At 36.6% G+C, this 22,892-nt stretch overlaps 2 protein-coding genes across 2 annotated transcripts; both read left to right on the forward strand.

Annotated features, from left to right (window-relative positions):
- The first annotated feature begins 1,942 nt into the window (after positions 1-1,942).
- On the forward strand, positions 1,943-15,737 carry LOC139144742 (uncharacterized). Its single transcript, XM_070715473.1, has 8 exons — positions 1,943-2,097; positions 3,365-5,054; positions 5,483-5,950; positions 7,226-7,356; positions 7,524-7,572; positions 10,242-10,499; positions 14,535-15,050; positions 15,724-15,737. Exons 1-8 carry the CDS (start codon positions 2,095-2,097, stop codon positions 15,735-15,737), a joined length of 3,129 nt encoding a protein of 1,042 aa, XP_070571574.1. The 5' UTR covers positions 1,943-2,094.
- Positions 15,738-16,787: 1,050 nt separating this feature from the next.
- On the forward strand, positions 16,788-22,060 carry LOC139136786 (E3 ubiquitin-protein ligase TRIM71-like). The gene is made up of 3 exons (XM_070704625.1): positions 16,788-17,289; positions 17,778-18,215; positions 19,760-22,060. The coding sequence occupies exons 1-3, from the start codon at positions 17,025-17,027 to the stop codon at positions 20,578-20,580; spliced, it is 1,524 nt and encodes a 507-aa protein (XP_070560726.1). The 5' UTR covers positions 16,788-17,024; the 3' UTR covers positions 20,581-22,060.
- The last annotated feature ends 832 nt before the right edge of the window (positions 22,061-22,892 follow it).

The raw sequence follows: 22,892 nt of genomic DNA on the forward strand, positions 1-22,892 counted from the left end.
CATATATTTTGATTATTTTGATATGATTCTCAGTGAATATAAAGTTGTACAGGTTACTTACCAACAACTTGTTGGAAATGGATCAGAAGCTACACATAATACAACTTTTAATTGGAATTGAACAACAGAGAATGAACACAGGGCCACAAGACCACATTGTAGGACCATGGCAATTGTAGGAAAGGTCCAGATTGTATTGTGTTTGTTGTACTCACGAGTGTTTAAAGTCACAACAAATAATAAATTTGGCATGAAGGTCATTCAAGAAAAATTTCAAACTTATCTTTAGGTCTTTAAGGTGAGGGGAATATCCATGGTATGACAGTTAATAACGTACCGGTAGAGTTTATTTTCATACCGAAGCAAGTGTACTTGGTTTATTAATAATGTACTGATTGTGTAGCTAGTTACACAAGGACTTTGGTCTAGTGCTCAAAATAGATTTTCTCATTTGTATATGCTTTATTTAAAGTAGTAAAATCTTTGCTTTCTTTTACATGTTGGTGATCAGTTTTTATTTCTCTAGCTTTTCCAATCTTGTGATGATCAACCATAAATTACAGAACTTTTAGGATCTGTGGAGAAAATAAGGCATAAGCAATCAAACATGGAAGCTTGACCAGTGTTGCTAGGGATTCGAAGTACACTCATGCAAGCAAATTGCTGTGGCTCATACCAATGTTGTGGAGCACAAGTCATGGATTATATATTGTGGTAATCAAGGTGTGCACTGACCTTTCCTCTTTGACATCTGTGGTACACTATCAGTCATTCTTGTTGTGTGTTAATTGTTACAGATGAGGTGCCTGGATCACCTAATCAGCCAATTACCAAACTATATATCCAGCAATATGTTGAAATCACCTTGTAATTAGTAGGGCACTTTGCCAACATGACAATGATATTTTTCTTTTGAATCAACAGATAAAACTAAAGAAAAGACTTTTCTTTGGTAAAGTAAGGGATGATGCATAAAGGTATGATGACGTGGGATTGGGATGCCAGGCAAAGAGCTGGGAAATAATATCCTATCAATATTCAAATAAGGTGATGGGGTTTTTAAATTTCTATAGGATATTCATTTTGCACAGAGTTGAAATTACACACAATTTACAAGATTTGTAACACTGTGAATAATTGCTTTAGGAGTTTGCTTTGACACAGGCACATTTACATCATAAACACAGGCTGTCTTAAAATAAAGCAGAATTTCTCAAGAAAGGATGAGTCATGTTATTGTTAGTGTTAAGTAATATTCAAAATTCTACTGTGTTTGGCTTGCATTGTCCAACGTGTCACTTTCTTAGCTTATAAACAGGTGAAAGGACGTAAATATCATTTAGGCTTGTGAATGCATACCTTGCACTGAATTTGGAGGATAATTGTCACCTAAATAGTGAATTGTGTCAGCTCATTTTGTCAAGATTGTGATTTATGATCAAACTAAAAAGCCTATTTGGAAAGAATTATACAGCCCTAGGTGTTTTGAGCACTGTGTATTTACGAAGGGCAAATTCCAACTTTTCCAGGAAGGTATTTAAAATTCTGGTTGTACGATTTTCTAAAGCATAGGTACCATAAACACCAACATTGTGGGCATACCACGTTATCAATAACACTGAACAATCAAGATTGAGATGCCAGGCGGTGATAAAATGCAAATACTGTAACCACCCACCTACATGGCTTGGGTGTTCAATGATCATACATACAAACTGCATTGTACCAATTCAGTAAAAGTGAACTTTGACCGCATCACTTTGTCTCCGCCTGATAAGTGCTGGATTCAAATACTACCACCCACCTACATGGCTTGGGTGTTCAATGATCATACATACAAGCTGCATTGTAAATAACCTACCAATTCAGTAAAAATGAACTTTGACCCCATCACTTCATCTCCGCCTTTTAAGTGCTGGATTCGTTCCAAATCACATGATGCACATTGCTGTGTTGCTACATGATAACCCAAAACTCTGGAAGTGGTACTTCTTCCTTCTAGTGAATTTCCCAGGGTATTTTCAGCTCACAATACACCATTTTTGGGACATCTGGATACACAGAGGTGTGAAGTAACCAGTGGTTAACACAGCCATGGTATGTTTAAATTCTTATCCCAATTTGCGGCTTTAGTAGATAGCGTCTAGTTCCTCTAAATGTAGTTATGCAGACTTATGTGGAGTAAGAATATTGTGTTATTCATAACAGCGGTTCATAATGACTTGTAATACTGAATTATAGATTTCCTTCAACTTTTGCATCTTCATGCAGTACAAAGATGTTATTGACATTTACCTGAGACTTGTAAACTTTAACAAAATACAAATGACCTCACAAGACCTTTCAACTGGAATGACCTCTGTTAAAAAATGGCGACAGAGAAAGACCATTGGTGATACAACTACAGTGCAGCATTTGGATGCATTCGTATTTATCATGTTGTTAATAACATCACCTTGATATGCAGAAATTTCAGCAATCAAAAATTATATAAAATTGTTACTGAAGCAATCTGCAGCACTTACCGGTACTTGTCCTACTAACGAATTTCTATGCAATATATTTGAAATTACAGCATCACAAAATAATAGGAAAACATATTGAGCCTTGTTCATGATTGTCCTGTGTAATTGTCATCTCTTCTCTAATTTTACTATTTTCATGATAAATGATTATTATGATAATGGAATCTAGTAGTGATTATATAAAATAATATAAATAGCTGATAATGTTTAGCAAACTTTGTAGGAACCTAGGAAATTTTTCCGGCTATCTGCTAACTTGATTAAGAAAACAAAAATATCAGAAATTATCAAAACCTATCCAACTATATGCTGACTAGATCATACATCTCCAATAGCTATGGCTATGTACTATCAAAGTCATTTGATGGCCATACAGATGTTGGCAATTGAATTGTTTGTAAATAGGCATAAAATATATTGTGCATTTCTTTTAACATGCCCTCAGGAAATGGGGTAGGTACATGTAGGTAAGGGACTACTTTTATTTGGCTGTGACCCATCAAAATACAGTCAAATTTGGTAAAATCATGTATGACTTTTAAAAATGCGAGAAAAGTCAGTTGAAGGGTTTGAAATAGATTATTTGAAACACATTTGTTTTAAATTTGGCCAAAGATCAAATCTAAAATTGGGTATTTCGAGGAATTCAATTGTATATCAAAGCCATTGAACAAGTTTTAAGTAGGATTTTTGAAATGTCCAAAATGTAGACAAAAGCTGCAGGCAGCTACACAACAATTGGACCGTCATCTGTTTAATAAAGCATTGTGCTGTTGACAGCTGATCTCATGTCACTACAGGTAGGTGCAGAAAACCATGATATTTACAATTTATTCTAGGCAAGCATGAACCAAACTGAGGGAGTGCTGTGTATCTCAACAAAATGGGATGAAACAACCCAGCAGGTGATTGGTAATTTCCGTCAGACAATACCAAAACAGACACCTGATGAACCTTCCAATGTTTATTGCACTGTCCTTGATGTTGAACTGAGTCAAGAACAAAAGGAAGATGCAGCAAGACATGGAGTAACTTTGATTCCAGCTACCAGACCGAAATGGTCTGATGCCGCTGAAGATCCACCTGCAATCTCCTGGCTTTTCAGTCATGTCAACTACTATCCCAATCTGCAGACATTAGAACATATTACACACGTGGTTGCATTGTCAGCAAAAACTAAGACTGTCGCATCAGCAATCCATGACAATCTCTTCCCTCAGGCCAAACTTGATCTGGTGAATTCCAAACCTGCAGCATTATTTGTGGGCAATTCCTGGAATAAAGATGAGTTGGGTCTGACAGGATTTCACAGAACTCTTATAAAAGATTTCTGTAAAAGAAAGGCCGAGGTAGGAGAAGATCTGAAAGCCTACTCCACTGTACTTGATGTCAAAATCAGTGATGACCAGAAGAAAGATGCCGAGAGCTGTGGGGTTACCTTGATTGAAGCACAAAGGAGGGAGGGGATTAAACCACAACATGACCCCCCAAGACCTGATTGGCTGTTGCTCCCTGAAAGTTATTACCCTAACCTTGGAGAGATAGAAAATGTTCACTATGTGGTTGGGTATGCTCCAAAGACAGGACTTGCAGCAGCCTACATCCGAGAAAAACTTTTCCCTGGTGCAAAGCTAGTTCTCATCAACCATGCTTGTCCTGAATCAAACTGCCTGCAAGTTGAAGAATATAGAGAATATAAATTTGAAGAGAAGATGCTACAGATGGCCAGGAAGGCAGACCTTCTGTTTTCCATAGGACCAGGGATATACGAGTACTTCCTGACTGCATATAAGGGTCACATTTATGGTAATGGTAAAGAACTGTCAGAAATACCACATGAGGAGATTCTCCCATTGCCAAGCCGCTGTTCTTTAGGGAAAGAACCTGGAGAAGGGGAGATAAGACAGCACCAGATACTAACATGTGGTCAGATGGATACTAAACAAGCAGTAGACCGATGCAACATCATGGCAGCTTCAATAGGCAATGCAGCTAATAGGTGGAAAGCAACTCACACAACTGCCCCTAAATGGAAGATACAGGGAGTATCGAAACAAGCAGGTGAGATTGAAGTGAAGTTCCTAATTGGTAAGATGAAATGTCCTCATATACAGCCCATACTATATCCAGGGCATTCAGCAAAATCCCTGCTAACATCACTACAGCAGTCTCACCTGTGCCTGCCTTCATCATGCTACACGGATTACAGTTTTTATGGATTAGAAGCAATGGTATCTGGTTTACCAACAGCAGTGGATGAATCTTCCCATCTAGGTTGCTTCATCAACAAATATTTGAAGGAGCATGCTGTCAAGTGTGTACTACCAGCACAAGCTAGAAAGAAAGACTTGTCTGCTGCAATATTAAAATATCTAAACAATACAGATGTTGCTTTCAAGCATGCAAAGGACCTTGCAACAGACTTGTTCAACAGTGAAGCTATGGCAAAACGATATGCCATCTTTACAACCCTATTAACTTCAACTGTCATGCAACAAACTGGAGATGAAGTAGGAAGGGATATGACAGGTACAAAAAACATGTATTGAGCTTTTATTTTGTAATTTCTAAACATGTACATTTTGTCAAACAGGTTGAAATTGTGCGCACATATACAAGTTGTTGAAAAGGTCGAAATTATGCAAAATCCATTATGATTAATATATTGCCAGTATTATGTAGCTTATCAATAGCATCAAATTTACATGAAAACATATTAAATAGAAAGCAATGCATTTTAGGCCAACTACTGTATACACATGGTAGCAGGCCGTAAAGAACAATTCTTGGTTTTAGAAACTCAGTGTTCTGTACACTACAACATCACTTTGTAGTGGATAGATCATGAAGCTACAGTGCATTTACATTAGTTCATTTGGTGAAGAGAACTAAAAGTTTCTGTACAAAGCCATATAACATGAATCTTATTTTCTACATTTCTATATGTACTTCCTCAGACACTGACCTATCTGTACAAATAGAATTGGATGCCATTGATAGTCATCACCAACATCTCAGAGAAACAGAAGAAGATGTTACAGCCCTTCTAGGAAAAGGAAGCAAAGAGCCTGAGCAGAAAGTGGTGAATCAACTGAAGGCCAAACTGACACATAGAGTAGAAGAAGTGGTGGCTGATGAAGACCGCCGTGAAGAGGTAATGAAAATTTGCAACAGGATACTTGAAGATATGGTGCCAGAACTACTGACAGTAAGATCCTTGGCAATCTTGCTGAGGTTCCTTACTCTTTATAATCTCTACAAGTTGAAGCAGACTTGTAGATCTGGAAGTTTGGCCAGAGCATTTGAACCACTTCTGATAACAGATGAAATGAGAAAGATCGCTGCAGAAGCTGGGATCAAACTGCAGTTGAAAGCTACTTATGACACGAAAAAGTTTGAAGAAGTTGAAGTTTTCTTTATAAATCGTAAGTTGATGTTAAACCCTTTTGTAACAATGAATTGTGAATAGCCATAAAAGTATAATGCAGCCTCATGCAGTTCAACAGATATATCACACATTGCCTTTACAACCAGTTGCTGCTTTGACAATGAAGCAGAAGTTATAGTAATGTTGAAAAAGTGTTGTTTGTGTATGAAAATACTCATGATGGGACAAAACTTGGAGTGTTAGTCTCACAAATCTTCAAACCTGCAAATAAGGACTTGAGGTTTTTGATTCCATATTGTGTATAACTTATGGGATTGACAAATATATAAATAACTACGGTAATGAATAGTTTATTTTTTATTTATTCATTTAATTATTTATTTGTTCACTCATATTTATACTGGTTTCAGCTCCCTTACTCATAAGGGCTGATTTCTAAGGAGGACAAGTAGAGAATGAAAAAGTAAAAAACAATAATGTAAAATCTTAAAGATATACCAAAAGTGAACAAGTATATCAACACAACAAAATTGAAATTACAACTTGATATGAACAAATGAAAGAATTGCAAACGTATTAAAGTTACTGACAAGTGTACAACAGTGAATGATGTACATAATGAGACAAAACTAAGTTTTGTGTAAAGTCAAATTGGGTGAAATACTGGCCTCTATGCAGGTAAAGTATTAAGCTAGCAGGTTGAACAATATGAACAGAAATTACAGACTTAAGGTTATTTGTATGGAAGCAAAGTAAAGATATGGACATTTCTTATGAAATACCGGTGAGTTGATTTGTAACAGTGAGGAACAAGATCCCCTTTGCATGATTTCAAACAAGACATCGATCAGGAGCAACAACAGTTAGGTGCATATTTGACCAATTGTTGATGTACACTTTGTGAAAACTTAATTTGAAAAGATATGAGCAGCCCTAAAATGAAGCTATTAATCTGTATCATTATACATTATTTTGGCCCATCCAGAATAACATCACACTGGTCAAATGGGCTGAACTAAAGTGGTATACATGTGTACACAATACTTGTTCTGGTGTTGATCATTGATTTGATATCGCTTCACATTCCAAGGCGACAAGAACAATTATCGTGTAACCATATTATGTGATCGTTACAAGTTAAAAATAAACTCCTTGGTATTAAAGGAAACGATCATTTCAGTAACCTAAATAAAAATGTTGACATCAGGTTGCAATCGAGTATACTTAAGAGAATAAAATTAAGTTCCATCCAGAATAGCTGTGGGTATCGATGTTTTCCACCCTTTTCCACTGCACCTTGTTTTTCTTCCAGGTGATGGTGGAGGAATTCAACCAGTGAAATTCTATGACAATATCATCGAAGAAGAAAATGATGAGAACCTAACTTTCGATAGACATGATACTGTTGTAACAGAAGATGGCAAGTTACAGCTAAAATCAAATGTGAGTAGAAAAAAGTAGCTGTCAAATTAGAATTCAAATACTTTCAAAATATTGTGGTCCAAAGGTGGACTTAGTTCAAGAAAGAGAAGTGTGAAGCAAGTGTTTTGGTAAAAATAGGTAGACTGGTGAATGTGGTTAATATTTCAAGGTTTTACTTTTCCTTCAAGGTAACAGAATCTGGTCAAACAGACAGTCATCAGAAGGACCAAGGAAAAAGTAAGTACAAATTTAATATGTATATTAAGTAATTTGACCATGCAAGTAGCTTTTCTGTTACACTCAGTCATATGGATTGTAAAATATCCTTTTGCAGAATAAGGGATGTCTGGATCGCAATTCACATTTCCTTGGTAGGACCAATTTAAGGTATAATAATCTTTACAGCCCTGATACGGGTTTTGCGGCTCGAGGTCGTACGGCGGAAGGGCCTGAGCGTGCGAGGGCCCATACGCCGTACGACCAAGGGCCACAAAAGCCGTATCAGGGCCGTAAAGGTTTTATCATATACATTATGGAATGATAAATAATAGTGTACATAATATTCAACATTGTTTAGGAGATAAAAATGCATGCGATATCAAAAATTCATCGCCATTTGTGTCAGTTTTTCATAAATACGATGGCCGCTTCCTGTCGCGGATCGACATACATAATGACATCATTTGTTTACCAGCAGAATTCTAGAACACGCAAAGCAACATCTGTACTATTAGGTGACCAACAGAGATCAAGGCTGAAATTGAGGTGTAAGAAGGACAAATCGCGATGTCAGTTTCTTGTAAGATATACTGTACAGGCACGCACTTAGTATACACAGGATTTCACTAGAATTTTAATAGAAATAAAAGCGGATGTCACCTGCACAGCTCCACTGTCGCCACGCGCAACTATGATCTAAGCGAGCAGACGTTTTCCTAATCTAGCGCTGGCTTTGTGTGCGAACGGAACGTTTGCAGATAGCAACGTGTGTAGTAACCAGAATTGAGATAGTTCAGAAATGCACATGATTGCCCATATTTGGGCACTGGGCGGGGCGTGATAAGTAAAAAAAATGCACAGATCTGAGGGTGCTTTCTCCCATAGCTTTACACAGGCACGTGTATTTAGAATATGATAATACTGGGTAGGGCTTAATATTCAATATCATCTGTTCCTTTTGTCTTATCAGTATTCCTGTCATTTGCCACATCAGACACTAAAGCTATTGTCATGTCTGATGGAGAGCGAATGTAAATCACCCAGAGATGACAAAAGAACAGCTATATTGGCCGTAGCATACACTCATAGAAGGAATCTGCTCTAATTCGCCAAAGGCATGAAATATGTGTCAATATTTTACGTAAACATGCCTGGAAAAACCCAGTAAAACTGCCACAGCAATATGTAAAACATCTCGTAACTACTATACATGTGATTGAACTCCAGGAGTATAAATGATCTTGCTGTTAATTGCCTTCAGTAATAAAAATTATAAAAACATCAAATAATTACTCAATGTCAAGGCAATTTTAGAACCAGCAGAATAGTTATAGTGAGAAGCTAATCTCAGTCTTGACCCATTAATTCATGTTTAAATTGATTTCACACACTACAGCCCACATGGCTCAGTGACATGCACCGGTATATATCATTCGTTACAAGTGAGTTTCCTTTCAAAAGCTTTTTTTTAATGTTATGGACTAAAATAAAGTGGTGTGCCTACGGTGAACAAAGACCGAAGTATTTATGATCTTACTGGTAGTGGTAATACTCATTCAGTCAAAAGATCCCCTCGCTGAGGCTATGCTTCAAAACCCTGCTAATCAGTTTAATCTCCAGATCATCATGGTATGGTGGAATGTCGATGCAATGTAGTTTTCATTAAGAGCCGCGACATGAAATAGTGATGTATGTGTCCACAATTTAACATTATCTCACAGCACATTCAACATGTAGACTGTGCTGTGTGAGGAATTTTAGATATTTGCAAGGAACCTACTGATAGTTTACCTCACTTCCCCTTGGTACCAACATAACAGCACCGTATGCATGTAAATCATATCCTACCGATATAGTATACAGCCCTTTGCTCTGAGCATGCATGCACTGTCTCCAAGGGCAGTGATTGACTTAATTAGCTTTAAATGATCTACAAAGGGCTGCCTATGTTTGCTTTACATCATTTCAATCATACTTTGTGGACAAGGCACTTATTTTTACAGTGTAAGATCAGTGCTTACAGTGTAATGATCATCACACTAAATCAACTATATATCAATTTGGCTACTGTCAGAGAAGTTGATATTTTATGTTTGATACTACAGTGTAAAGCCAAATCCATATGCTATCAGCAGGCCCGCTGATATAGATGTCTTCTTTTCTTGAGTCTTAAAACAGACATATTGTCATTTGAAATTACACATAGCCATGCAAACTTCGTCTATTGGTAAGGTGCCCTAATCTCAACCCAAAATATGCTTATATGGTCCACTCCAATAATAGTCACAAATGCATCAAAACTAAATACATCTTACAATTCATAAATGACCATAAAGCAACACAGGTAGGTGTTAACCCTTTTCCTGCCAGACAGTATCACTTCCCCATCAGCCAAGTCAGTAAAAAGTGGTATTGAGCCAAAAAATGACGTATTTTCACCCACTTGGCTTGGTCTGTTATAGCATCTTTAGTCCCAAAAAATCAAGTTTACAGTATCTCTGTTTTCAACAGCCTTCAAATGTACAGTATTATTTTAAAATACATCATATGGAATATGTTGTGTTTCATTAATTTTAACCATCTTGACCTGGTGGTGAAATATGGACTTGGCAGGAAAAGGGTTAATGGATGCATATCTCTGAGTTACTGATATGACTGTTGACAATCATGTGACTACCTTTTTGCAGGAAAGGATCCATCAAAGTTGCTGCTACTTGAACTTGATGCTGAACGCGAAATCAAATCATCCACTGAGACCAATGTATGTTCACTGTTCAAAGCTGAGAAGTGTATCAGATGGACAGGGAGGCAGTTTGATATGCTCCAAGCAGTGATGACAATGACAGACAGGGTTGAACATATCCTATCCTCTAGACAGGAAATCTTAGCACTACTGGGTGTTACAAGGTATCTCTTGGCTGATTCAGAAGGTCTGTCATTCCTTGGTGAGTATTCTCAACCATTAATCACACCAATGTATGGCATGTACCGGTATATGAATACTTTTTAGGACATATCAGCTCTCAACAGATCTCAATGAAACATGTAAATAGCATCACAAAATCTTCCATGAGAGTGACAGGATTTTTATCAGCTTTATCTTTGAGCAAATTGACTAACTGTGCACAAGTTTTAAAGGAGAACAAAGCACGTACAAAACAGTCAATGTGAACAACCACTAATGTTGGAACAAGGGATTGCCTTTAAAAGATCTGATTATTTCATATACAATATCAGCATATCATCTGGTCATGAAAGTAAACATGCAGTACTTGAGAGATCTAAAATTTCCCATGTATTAACTGCAGACTTATTGCAACACTATTTAAATTTTCAATAGAAAATCTTGCCATGTCATAGTATGCTTTCCTACCAAATTGTTTTGGAAAGCTGTATTTACGTAGATGCAACTACAGTGTTGCTGTACAGAACTGTATGAAAACAAATAAAATCTGATTAGGAAATGTTGAGGCTACACTCAGTCTGAACAAATAGTGCCGATATAAGGGATGGACCATTTGATTTCTGGGGATGGGGCTGGAGAACTTTCGAAGAAAATTTGGTTGCCAGCCATTTCTAGGGAAAAAATTGTCTACCCAGGGGACATGGAAAAAACAATTTCTTCAAGGCTGTACAAAAAACTGTTTCCAGTTACCCTGAGACAGTAGACTGTGTCTTCAGTAGTCTGAGGAGCTGCCACCTATGGTGTTTAATCATGGCGAAGATTTCATAGATTAGTTGATAATTCAGCTGCGAATTAATCTTCTGCATATGATTTGTGGCATGAAAGAGCAGAAACCTGAGTATGCATCGATGTACTGTAGTATTCTGTTTTCTTCCAAGTTGTTTACAAATGCATTCCTGCTAACTTTCTTAAACCAAAAAAGCTAATTGTACTTCAGGAAAAGGTAAAAAGGGGACTGTGTCCCTTCAAAAACTTCCATTTAAAGGGACAGTCTCGAATCCATGGTTCTCACATAAGTTGTTGTTGGCATTGACTGTTTACATGTATGTGATTTTAGTCCTTTGTTAATTTGTGCACAGTTAGTCATTTTTGCCTAGAGATAAAGTAGATAAAAACCTGCAACATTAACAATTTTCTACAAAGGTTTTATAAAATAGCAAATTTCTTGGAATGCTTGAAGGCGGAGCCTCCCTTTAAAAGGCTGCAAAAACGCAGACAGACTGCAAAGCGGTCAGCGCGAAGCTGCTGCTGATCAAACTCTGTGGTTATATTCAAATTCTGACATGACGGAAGACGATTTTTTAGGAAATTCGTGCGGTTGGTGGTCGGGAATCAATGCCCGTTGGCAATTTGAACCGACCGTCAATCAAACACTTGCATGCCTTGGTCCACACAGTTATAAAATGGTAATCAACTCCATAAGAAACAAAAAGGAACATGTCACTAATTACAGTGACGGCACCAATGATTTTGACGATGAGATACAGCTGGATATTGATACACTACCGAATTAGGTTTGTCAGTTTGCTCTCAAATTTACCCTTTTAGTGGTCAACTTTTACAACTTTGCGCCAACATCAGACAGACTAAAACAGCAGGTGACGCAGCAAGATGTCTGTAAACTAATTTACTATGTAGTATGTTTATATCTTTACAGCAGCTATCAGTTTCAATGGTGACACACACAGAGACTGGTTGCCAAGTTTTACAAGCAGTTCAAATTCACAGAGAGGTGGTAAAAGAACGACGTTACTGCAAATTTAGACTCAGAGGACAGTGTTCTTTGTAGTTGAATATCAATAAAGTTCATGACTTCAAAAATAATAGAGTGATGTGTAAAATGAACAAACTTTACTTTGGTTATCAACAAATGAATGACACCACATTTCTCAATGAGCTGACATTGGGGCCTACTTCAGTACGAAGTGAACTTGGGGGTTTCAGGCTATTTCGTGAACGTCATTTGTTTTCTATATTGACAAGATTGTAGCGACAAGCGATAAAAACATTGCAACATTGTAAGAGTGTTTATCATTTCTAGTTGATCCGACGTTTTTATTAAACACAAAAAAATCTAAAACTAACAACCCAAGGTCTTTGTGTCAGCAACTTTCTAGCCTAAAATAACTCAGACAACAGTTTTCTATATTGACAAGATTGTATTGTATTGATATTCAACTACAAAGAACACTGTCCTCTTAGTCTAAATTTGCAGTAAGGGGTGGACCATTTGATATCCTGGGGGGGGGGCTTGGAAGATTTGGGGGAAAAAAAAAGATGCCAGGTGGAGTTGCTCGAAAAAAAAAATCTGGCTTTAGGTGGCTGATGGAAAAAAAATTATGGACCATTGCGACTCGGAAAAAAAAATCTTGGCAATTGTTCGATGCACACTGCAGCATCAATAAAAATCAAGCAGTAGCTCTAGAGTTTTATAAAGCATAAACCATCAAGCTTGAGGAACAATAACTGAATATGAACAATTGTACAGTATACATGACCTTCTGATTAGAGGAAGTATGCTGAAATTGAAATTGCTCACCAGTGTTTTCCAGAAATGTGTAAATCTGAATGTAAGGATTTTGTCAAAATACCACAAGAAGAGAGACAGCCTGCAAACATTTTACTATTATCGTTTGCGCATAGAAAACTCATAACAATGAAAAAATGCGTAGAGACTCAATCCAATGCGTAATATTATTACGCATTGGATCGACTCTCTACACATTTTTTCATTGTTATGAGTTTTCTATAAACGCATGTTTTATTCGTAAATGCGAACACTGTTATAGTGAATTATCTTACCAATGTTTTTCTTAACAAAAGCGAATGTGTTTTGATTAGAATTGAATGAGTTTGATGGTTTTGGGGAAACTACTATGTGGTAATGAAGAATGGGAAATGGGCAATGAAATGAGCAGACAGCAGGTGATTTAAGATTAAATGTTACATCTTCACTGCAAATAAAACCATAAGTGTGTCATAAATAATACAAACAAAACAAAATCATGTTTGTTTGTTTTGTTGTATGTGAGCCACGTCTAAGACACACAACAAAAGTAGTGTTTCAGTCAGTAAATGTCACCTCAGATGCCACCAGAGAAAACCATTTCCACTCCAAAATTTCATTTTTCGCCTTTTGAGAGGGCGGACACCCCCTCTCGTGCTCCCCTCCTCGTTGGCTACGCTCACTCGCCGCTCAGTCGCTTCGCTCCCTCGCAGTCCACCCGTCTACTTTCTTAAATTACCCGGCTACTTTCAATGTAAGGACAACAATAACAAGTAAATGCCATAAATGTACATGATTTTACAAATATGTTTTAGTAAAGTGAATCAAAAATGTACATGTATTTACATAATTTCATTTAGTTTCTTGAATATAGTCTGCGTGGGACAGAACAGCATCTTTTTACTGGGTGTGAAAAACCAAGCAAAACAAATATTGCACTGAAATTTGGTAAAAAAAAAATATATCTCAAAGAAGGAAAGTGAAAAAAAAAAGTTGCCAGCATATGCCCTGTAGAAAAAAAATAATCATGGTGAAGCACGTGGGAAAAAAAAAATAATGGCTCTCCACCAATCTTCCAAGCCCCCCCCCAGGATATCAAATGGTCCACCCTAACCTCGTTCTTTTACCACCTCTCAGTGAATTTGAACTGCTTGTAAAACTTGGCAACCAGTCTCTGTGTGTGTCACCATTGAAACTGATAGCTGCTGTAAAGATGTAAACATACTACATAGTAAATTAGTTTACAGACATCTTGCTGCGTCACCTGCTGTTTTAGTCTGTCTGATGTTGGCGCAAAGTTGTAAAAGTTGACCACTAAAAGGGTAAATTTGAGAGCAAACTGACAAACCTAATTCGGTAGTGTATCAATATCCAGCTGTATCTCATCGTCAAAATCATTGGTGCCGTCACTGTAACAATTAAGCAAAATAACCCTTAGACTACCAATACAGCTGAACTCGTTCTCAATAGACAAAAGTTGTCATACAGTTGTCTTCTGTTTTATTACAGAATTGGAGGAACAACTCATTCAACATGGTGAACCAACTCAGCCAATCACAGCAGTCTATGAGACACTAAGTTTACAGGCTAGAAGTTTACTTCTACACAAACCCAGCAAAAAAAAACTAACAGATTCTGAAATCAGATACTTGGAATTGGCACAGTCTAAAGTTCATTCTTTACAAAGTCAACTTGACAAAGCTTTCACAGAAAAGAAACTTCTGGAAACCCAACTGGCTGAAGCAGTACAGGAAAAATCGCAGCAGGAAAGGCAGTATCAGAAGTACATGTACCGCTGCCATACTGCTGAAAAAGTAGTTTCTACCCAATTAAGTGATGTGCATAAATTTAAAGATAGAGTGGAAAAGTTAGAAATTAAGCTCAAAAAAAAAGACACAATAATAACAGAACTTAGGACAAGGCTATCACAATTATCTGATGCACAATATGATATTGAACTGCAGAAAAAAATTGCAAAGAGCCTTCAACTCGGTGGACATGTTAGCACAGAAATGAAAGAGAAGGGTGAGTCAACTAATAATATTGTATTCATGTGCGTAAGTGCTCATGCTTGGGCAAGCGGAACCCGTCCTCAACTTTCAATGAAAGTTTCCAATCAAGGTAATGTTCCGGCAAGAGCCCATCCCAATTTTTTCAATTTTATGATTGTTTGTTTTTTATTTTTTATTTTTTTATTTTTTTTTTTTTTTTTTTTTATTTTTTTTTTTATTTATGGGAGGGGGGAGGATTGTGAAACTAATAATTTAATAGAAGTCATTATGTTTGAGTCTCATTAGCTCAACATTCTTTTGGTTACATCATGCAGATAAATTCTGATGGCCCTGCCTGAAAAGACCCATCGCTATGCAGCTGGAATGAAGCAAATTTTACAATATATTTTGAACAATGAAACAAGTAGTATTTGAACATGTTGGGTCGAGTCTGAGGAAGTGCACTTGCCCAGTTTTTTAATAAAAATATATGCTCCATATCCCGGGTGTTTACGCAGATAAATATGGTATTTGTAGTGAATGCAATACATACAACTTTAGTGACAATGCAGGGGGATTTTCATAATGTGCAAATGAATACAGCGACAAAGATAGCATTATGATAAGTAAATTTTCAGACTTCTGTAATCTTTTAGTCAATTTAGGATTTTTTTGAAATTTTCTTGAGTCTTTAGTCATTCTTACAGGTGCCGCCAACTAAGCTGTTCGTGCAAAAAGGTGTTCGTGCGACGTTTTTCAGCGGGCGGGCAAATTTCAAAACTAATCAGCGGGCGGGGAGAAAAAATCTATATTTACTGTGGGCGGGGAAGAATTTTCACTATTTTCAGTGGGCGGGGAGAAAATTTTTGACAGTGGGCACCGGAAGATACGTAGAGGGAGGGGAAAGCGGCGTGGTTGACAGAACTTGAGGGGAGATTTAGCACCTAACTTAGAGGGGAGCAATGTTCCAAAGCTATACTGCCAGCTGCTCCTACGGTTTGCGTTGATCTGGGTTGCCTAGTAGACATCTAGTTGGCAATGGGAAATTTCAGTAGTGGGGAGAGGGCAGAGGGGAGCCTAAAATGTTGTGGGGAGTGGGGAGCGGGCAGACTATAGATACTGGAGGGCAGCGGGCATCAAAATTCAGTGGGAGGGCATATTTTCCGTGTATGCCAGTGGAGGGCAGTTACGAACAGCTCTACTTTCCCCTCCAAATTTTGGGTCAAGGTCAAAAATACGAAAAATCGGTATATCAGCCTTCAAAACATGTTTTGTGATGATTTTGCGAAATTCATGAAATTTACCAGTTGGCGGCACCTGTTCTTATACAGAGAACCCTCAGATGATCAACTTTAGAAACCCCTTTGTCTATACATACATATTAGACTATTATGGCTGTATTGAGAGATATCAACAGACGGTAAAGTTGACTATCCCAGGTTGCCTAAATTAATTGAGGCTACAGTCACAGTATGTCAAATGATGATGTAAACACACAACTTGTTAAGCGGATGGATGCTCCTAAGGCATAATACATATACTGACACATAATGCTCTGTTCTATATTAAAGAAACAAAAGCATTGCTTCAGTTTTTAAAAACTACGCTTGAATAAAGACAAAGACAATAAAATTTGCTCAGTAGTGACTTTCTTCCTTATAAACTCTTATTTCATTTTGCCCATTATGAGCACCTGAGGATTTGGTAAATTATGTCTTAACCCTTTAAGCGCTGGCATTTTCTCCCGCCAAAATTTTACCAATTTTTTATGGATTTTTTTGTAATTTTTGACCAAATGGACATCACATTGATTTGCTACTGTTTTTCCTCAAAATTTTGGGAAAATTTTAGAAAAATTAACTAGGGTATATTTTATAAAGGGGAAAAATAGACTTTGGCGCTCAAAGGGTTAATATTCTTTCTGAATGTAATGAAATTATAGTAATTTCTGTTATTCATAATAGAGGTGACTGATACTACAGTGGATAACGTACATGCCAAGACAGAAATGATGCAGACTGAGAAAGAGAAACCACAAAAACTCGAGATGACTGTAAAAAAGGGAAATGAGATGGAGACTGCCACATCAATACATCAACGTGAGAAGACTGCCAGGGATGGAAGTGAGATTGAGATAACCACACCAAGAAAACGCCAAAAGACTGGCAAGGATAGAAGTGAGATTGATTCAGCCACACCAACTCTACCTGATAGCAGGGAGGGATGTCAGATGGAGACAATCACAGTCAGCACAGCACAAGAACATCATAAAGGTCAGTAGGTTTTCTGTTCATTCAGATGATGTACATGAAGTATTAATATTCCATTAATACTGAAGTGCATAGCTATGGCCATGAATATTTAATTCATGAGATGAATATTGTTTGGAGCATTCAATAGAAATCAGTGCCATTATTTTATGGTATAACATGATTTCTTAGTTACTTTCAACAAGGTGGATTTAGTCAAGAGCTGATAGTTGAAGAATAGATTAGAATAGAGTAGATTGTTCCATTATTACATTGGAAGTAGCAGGGATGACCTTAATGTAAGCTTTATTAAAAAACTGATTAATTTCATGGGCCTGCATGCAAAATGTTAATCTTGTGAGAGCAAATATTATATCCCAGTCTTTACTCATATGTGACAATCAAAGGCAGAGAAGGTAACTTGCTTACTGCTCAGTTGAAAAAGATTTCTTACTTATCACAGAGAAGGATTCAACATATTTTCAGCAACATCTTCAAACGTCTTACTGCAGGTAAAACCAGATCTGATGGCAGTATGGTGACTCCTGGTAGTACTGCTACACAGGAACAAACAAATTTTTGTGCAGCTCACGGTGAAGTGTTGCCTATTGGTTCAGTGCCCTCTGAGATGTCTGGTGGTATGGTGAAACTTTCTAGTGCAGCGGAGCAAAGGGTTGAAGATAGTGACAATAGTGAAGAGATGACTGGATCAGTGCACTCTGAGATGATACCTGGTGGTGAAGAGGAGCAAAGAGTTGCAGATAGTGAAGACAGTGAAGAGATGACTGGGTCAGTGTCCTCTGAGATGTCTGGTGATATGATGATACCTGGTAGTGAAGAGGAGCAAAGCTTTTCAGATAGTGATGACAGTGAAGAGATGATGAGTAGTTCAGAGTCCTCTGAGGAGATATCTGATAGCACAACAACAGCTAAAAGTTCAAGTGTTTCTGGTTAGTATTAACTCTATTAAATTAAAGTAAATTGGCTTTAAAAGCAACATCTGATTTACACATTGCAATTGTTTTATCAACAAGTAATTTTTTCAGTATACACTAGCTTTAAGAAACATCAATCTTATTCCATTTTTTTTCCTTTTTCTTCATTAACATCTTACGGCTGGGTACATAAGTTGATCATGAAAGTTTCTCTCATACTGAACATAGTATTGCCAAAGCAAGCGTATAGATCTACCAGAGCGTGTTGTTTTGGTATGACTAATTATGGGGAATGATAAAGTAATGAATGATATTGTGTGTATGCATGCAGTACCAATATTTTGCCCCTTGAATGACTAGGCAGCCATAGTAGAGATTCTTTCGATACAACCTGTATACGATATTGGCAGTTGGCAGCCATGGAATCAGGAAGGGAGTTGTATTCCGCACATAGCAAATCACCCATATTTAAACTTGTATTACTTTCTAAGATCCTGTGCTATGAGACAATATAATACAAATGTTAACTGTTATTGAGGGCAAAAGCATATGTCTGTACCCCGATGGAATGTGAGTCACAACCCCTCCACCTCCCAACAGGCTGTTTTAGCTGGGGGTGACTCAAAGGCCCAAAGGGATAAAGACATGCTGTTGCCCTCATGGCCAGTCAATATGTGTTCTATAACACACCTCACCCGCATCATACATAATAATGTGGCAACCACAAATCTTTTACATTCAGTTCTCGACCATATTGTTCCACTAGGCCATAGACGACATTTTTGTTTACATTCCAGTTTGCACATGTGCAAATGTTGCTTTTAAAGGCAACGGGCATCATCTTTTGGAACACATGCCTGGCAGGCAAGAATTCCAACAAATGATGCTTAATGATGTCGTTTACATGGATCAGCACAAAAAGAATACATTCTGCGCCCAAATACGAATTAGAACATAGACTGGAGGTGAGGTGTGTTACAATAAAACATAGTACCATTCAGTTGATCATTGTTCACCAAAGATGTTTCATAGTTGAAAATGTATGTGGCACTCATTGAAACTGAAAGCATGACTCAGAAACTTTATGAGCTCAAAAATGTACCACAGTATATTTAGGACCATGTCATGATCTGATTTCACATCAGCAAATTAAATGATGGAAATACTAAAATCATAACTGATGTAAAATGTTCTTGAAGGGTCGTTTTCACTCCACATATGATTTTTTAGAGCCTAAGAGTGCAGAAAAGAAGCACATTATGGGAGCACAGATAGGGGTGCAGACTATCAATTTTTGACCGCTCAAAAAGCTCATATATCAGCTTTATAGTTCTGTTGTACAAATAATGGTTTGTCTCAGAGAAAGTCTTCATATGAATGGAATTTCCCGTTCAGGCAATGTGGACCAAAATTTACTGTACAGCTGTTTGCCATCTATTCACAAGGTTTAGCTGAATCAGTTTCTCTCAGTTGCCAAATAAATTGTGTATTATCCTCAGATGCCCGGAATATGAACTACATTTCAGCTTTCGTAAGTTTGTGTGACTTTGATCTTACAGGGAATTGGTCAAAGAAGATCCTCTATGGAAATGAAAGCCAATGGCCTGGAAAGCGGTTCAATTATGCAACAGGCTTGACCTTCCACAATGATAAACTTTTGGTGTGCGACACAGGCAACAATATTGTAAGAATACTGAATCAAGATTACACATGTCACAAGGTGTTGGGCAGTTTCAAAGGCCAATTTGCCTACCCATTTAAGCCTCAGTCCATAGCAGTCTCTCAGAACAGCCTCTACTTCATCCTTGATGACATCAATGTCCAAGTTGTTGTTTGTGATCAAAATAATAAAGTTGTCAAGTTGATTAATCTACCTAAAGACTCACATCCTACTTGCATAGCTCTTGTTAAGACATTTCTCATAGTTACAGAGGTCAGCAATAACCGCATCCTCAAGTACAGCCAGGATGGAGATTACATAGCAGAGATTGGTGGTGATACTGACAGCAAACAACAATTCTGGCATCCAAGCTCTGTTGCTGTCAACAGTAAGGATGTCATCTTGGTGTCTGACTGTAACAATGACTGCATCAAGTGTTTTGATTTAGAGTTAAATGGTCTGTTCCAATACGGAGAGGCTGGTGAAGGCAATGGTCAGACGCACCTCGTCTATGGCATTGCAGTGGATGGCAATGATAATGTGTATGTTTGTGACTGGCGTAATGATAGGATTGTTAAATGGAGTAGTGATGGAAAATGGATATGTAATCTTTTTCAACGTGAACGGATTTACCCAGAATACATTGCTGTGACCACCGCTGGTGATGTAATTTCTGTTGTTGAATCTAACAGTGGTACAATTGTAATATTTTCTAGGTAGACAATAAACCAACATGTTATGAATGTCTTTATTTCATCAAAATACTGAAATTTGTTCAAAATTTTTGGTACACATATTTTAATCATCACTTAATTGTAATAAGCTAATGAATCACACTGTTGATATATACATCAACTTCCAAAGCAACAGTTAGTTATGTTTTCACATTTCATGATCTCATTTGGTAAATCACATAATCAGCCAGGATGTTTTTTCTGTTCAACACCTTTTGAAGTTTTGGTTTCAGCATTCAGTAAAACCAAAATACAAAGGCCGTACGAATTTCTCACTTCATCCTGGAACAGCTCTTGGCAAAAACGAATGTACTGGCTCTGTTTGAAAAATGACATGTAGATCTAAGAAACTAAAAATGTTCTGGGGGAAGTGAATAAATCAGCATTCACATCCAAAGTGGAAAATTTCAGTAGCCTGACATAGTTGCAGCTCTCTGGCATCTATTGATAACCACCCAAAACACAATATCTTCAGTTGTTTTCATGTATCCTTAAATTGTGATAAAGTGTCTTTTCTGGACTACAGCATGATTATCCTAAGTCTGTTTAGATAAGAATATTGAGAAAGGAAAAGGGTACATGAACATCTTGAAGAAAGGGCCTTCATAATTTGATGAGAAAGGTGGAGAAAAATTTATAGGCAGGTGATATGACAAAAATCAACACAATTATTGCCTACACACCTGGGAGATCATTTATCTCTATGCTTCAGCAAATGTAATTATCAACATTTGGAGTCCCTCCACCACTTTAATATCCCTTATATTTGGAACGTTTTAGCATAATTTTTGTCATATTCTCTACAAAATGTTATGTTTTCTATTAAAGTGTATATGTCTCCTGCGTATTCTATTAAACTGGTAAAAGCAATGGGAAGCTTAATTTGGAAGATAACGCAAACAATATCTCAGTAGGCAACTCGGTGTTTAGCCACCGATTAATATACTGCTTTATGTAAAGGTTTGATATGAGCCTACTATGTGTAATTAAGTAAAACCTAGCTGGAAATCTAACTATTCCATATTCAGTGACTATTACTGCAATAAATTTTATGTTTTAGGTATTAATATATTTTAAGCACAATAGTTTTGGCAGTGTGTACATTTTAATGGCAATACGAGTTTTCAATTTGTTCAGTGTTGTCATACGTGTTCAACTTCATTGAGGAGTAGAAATACCAATGCTTACAAAGCGTATATTGTTTAATAGATCTATTATATAATATTATAATATTATATAAGAGCCTGAAAGAATAAAATCGGATGACATTTTTTAAAGAACATTTCATGTAGAAGATTTCCAAATTTTAGATAGAAAAAATATAATTGTTTTTGCAGTTTTAAGAGTTAAATTCTTTTGAATAACTTCATTGTGAATTTAGGGCTTGTCGGTATTAGATTTCCATGTTAGATGCTTGTTACATGTTACATGTGTCACTTTATTGTATTCAAATTAAATAATTATATGTGTATAGTACAACAGTCTGGACGCAGCTTATATTGATAAGATTGTACATGTACATAGGAATGAAAATTTTACTACTGCAGCAGACTTAATCAAGTGAATGAGATATTGTTCTGACATTTGCTGATAAAGTTGATACAGTGGGAGAAATTGTTAATGTAAGCACTCATTTTACAGTTACACAAAAAAGCATGGACTTCACAAGCATTGTACTTCTTGAGAAGACTCTTATTTTTGTGCTAAATGTAGTAAGTTATTTTGGAAGAGGAAAACAATCAGAAAGATGACACACAGACACAGACACAGACACAGACACACATAATATATAGAGAGATCACAAACACACACACACACACACACACACACACACATACCGGTACACACACATACATATATATATATAATATATATATATATATATATATATATATATATATATATATATATATATATATATATATATATATATATATATATATATATATATATATATATATATATATATATATATATATGAAAATGGTTTGCTTGTCAATACAGGCAAAGTATAGTGCTCAATGCATTTCTGCAGGGCGGTAATACTGAGAATCTAGGAACTTGTAGTTGTCACTCTACAGGCTGTTTCATGCGCTAAGCAATCATCAGGTTTGCTTTCATGATTGCTTAGCGCATTAAACAGCCTGTAGAGTGACAACTACAAGTTCCTAGAGTATATATATATATATATATATATATATATATATATATATATATATATATATATATATATATATATATATATATATATATATATATATATATATATATATAACTACAAGTTCCTAAAGTTATATA

This window comes from Ptychodera flava, chromosome 1, assembly GCF_041260155.1.
Source record: "Ptychodera flava strain L36383 chromosome 1, AS_Pfla_20210202, whole genome shotgun sequence".
NCBI lineage: Eukaryota > Metazoa > Hemichordata > Enteropneusta > Ptychoderidae > Ptychodera > Ptychodera flava.

Excerpts from the sequence above, each read along its gene's own strand:
- LOC139144742 (XM_070715473.1), top strand. Across the intron at positions 7,357-7,523 it reads AGTTACAGCTAAAATCAAAT|GTAACAGAATCTGGTCAAAC; the intron begins GTGAGTAGAAAA and ends TTTTCCTTCAAG. Across the intron at positions 7,573-10,241 it reads TCAGAAGGACCAAGGAAAAA|GAAAGGATCCATCAAAGTTG; the intron begins GTAAGTACAAAT and ends ACCTTTTTGCAG.
- LOC139136786 (XM_070704625.1), top strand. The coding sequence starts at position 17,025 with ATGATGCAGACTGAGAAAGAGAAACCACAAAAACTCGAGATGACTGTA. Across the intron at positions 17,290-17,777 it reads AGCACAAGAACATCATAAAG|GTAAAACCAGATCTGATGGC; the intron begins GTCAGTAGGTTT and ends GTCTTACTGCAG. Across the intron at positions 18,216-19,759 it reads TAAAAGTTCAAGTGTTTCTG|GGAATTGGTCAAAGAAGATC; the intron begins GTTAGTATTAAC and ends TTGATCTTACAG.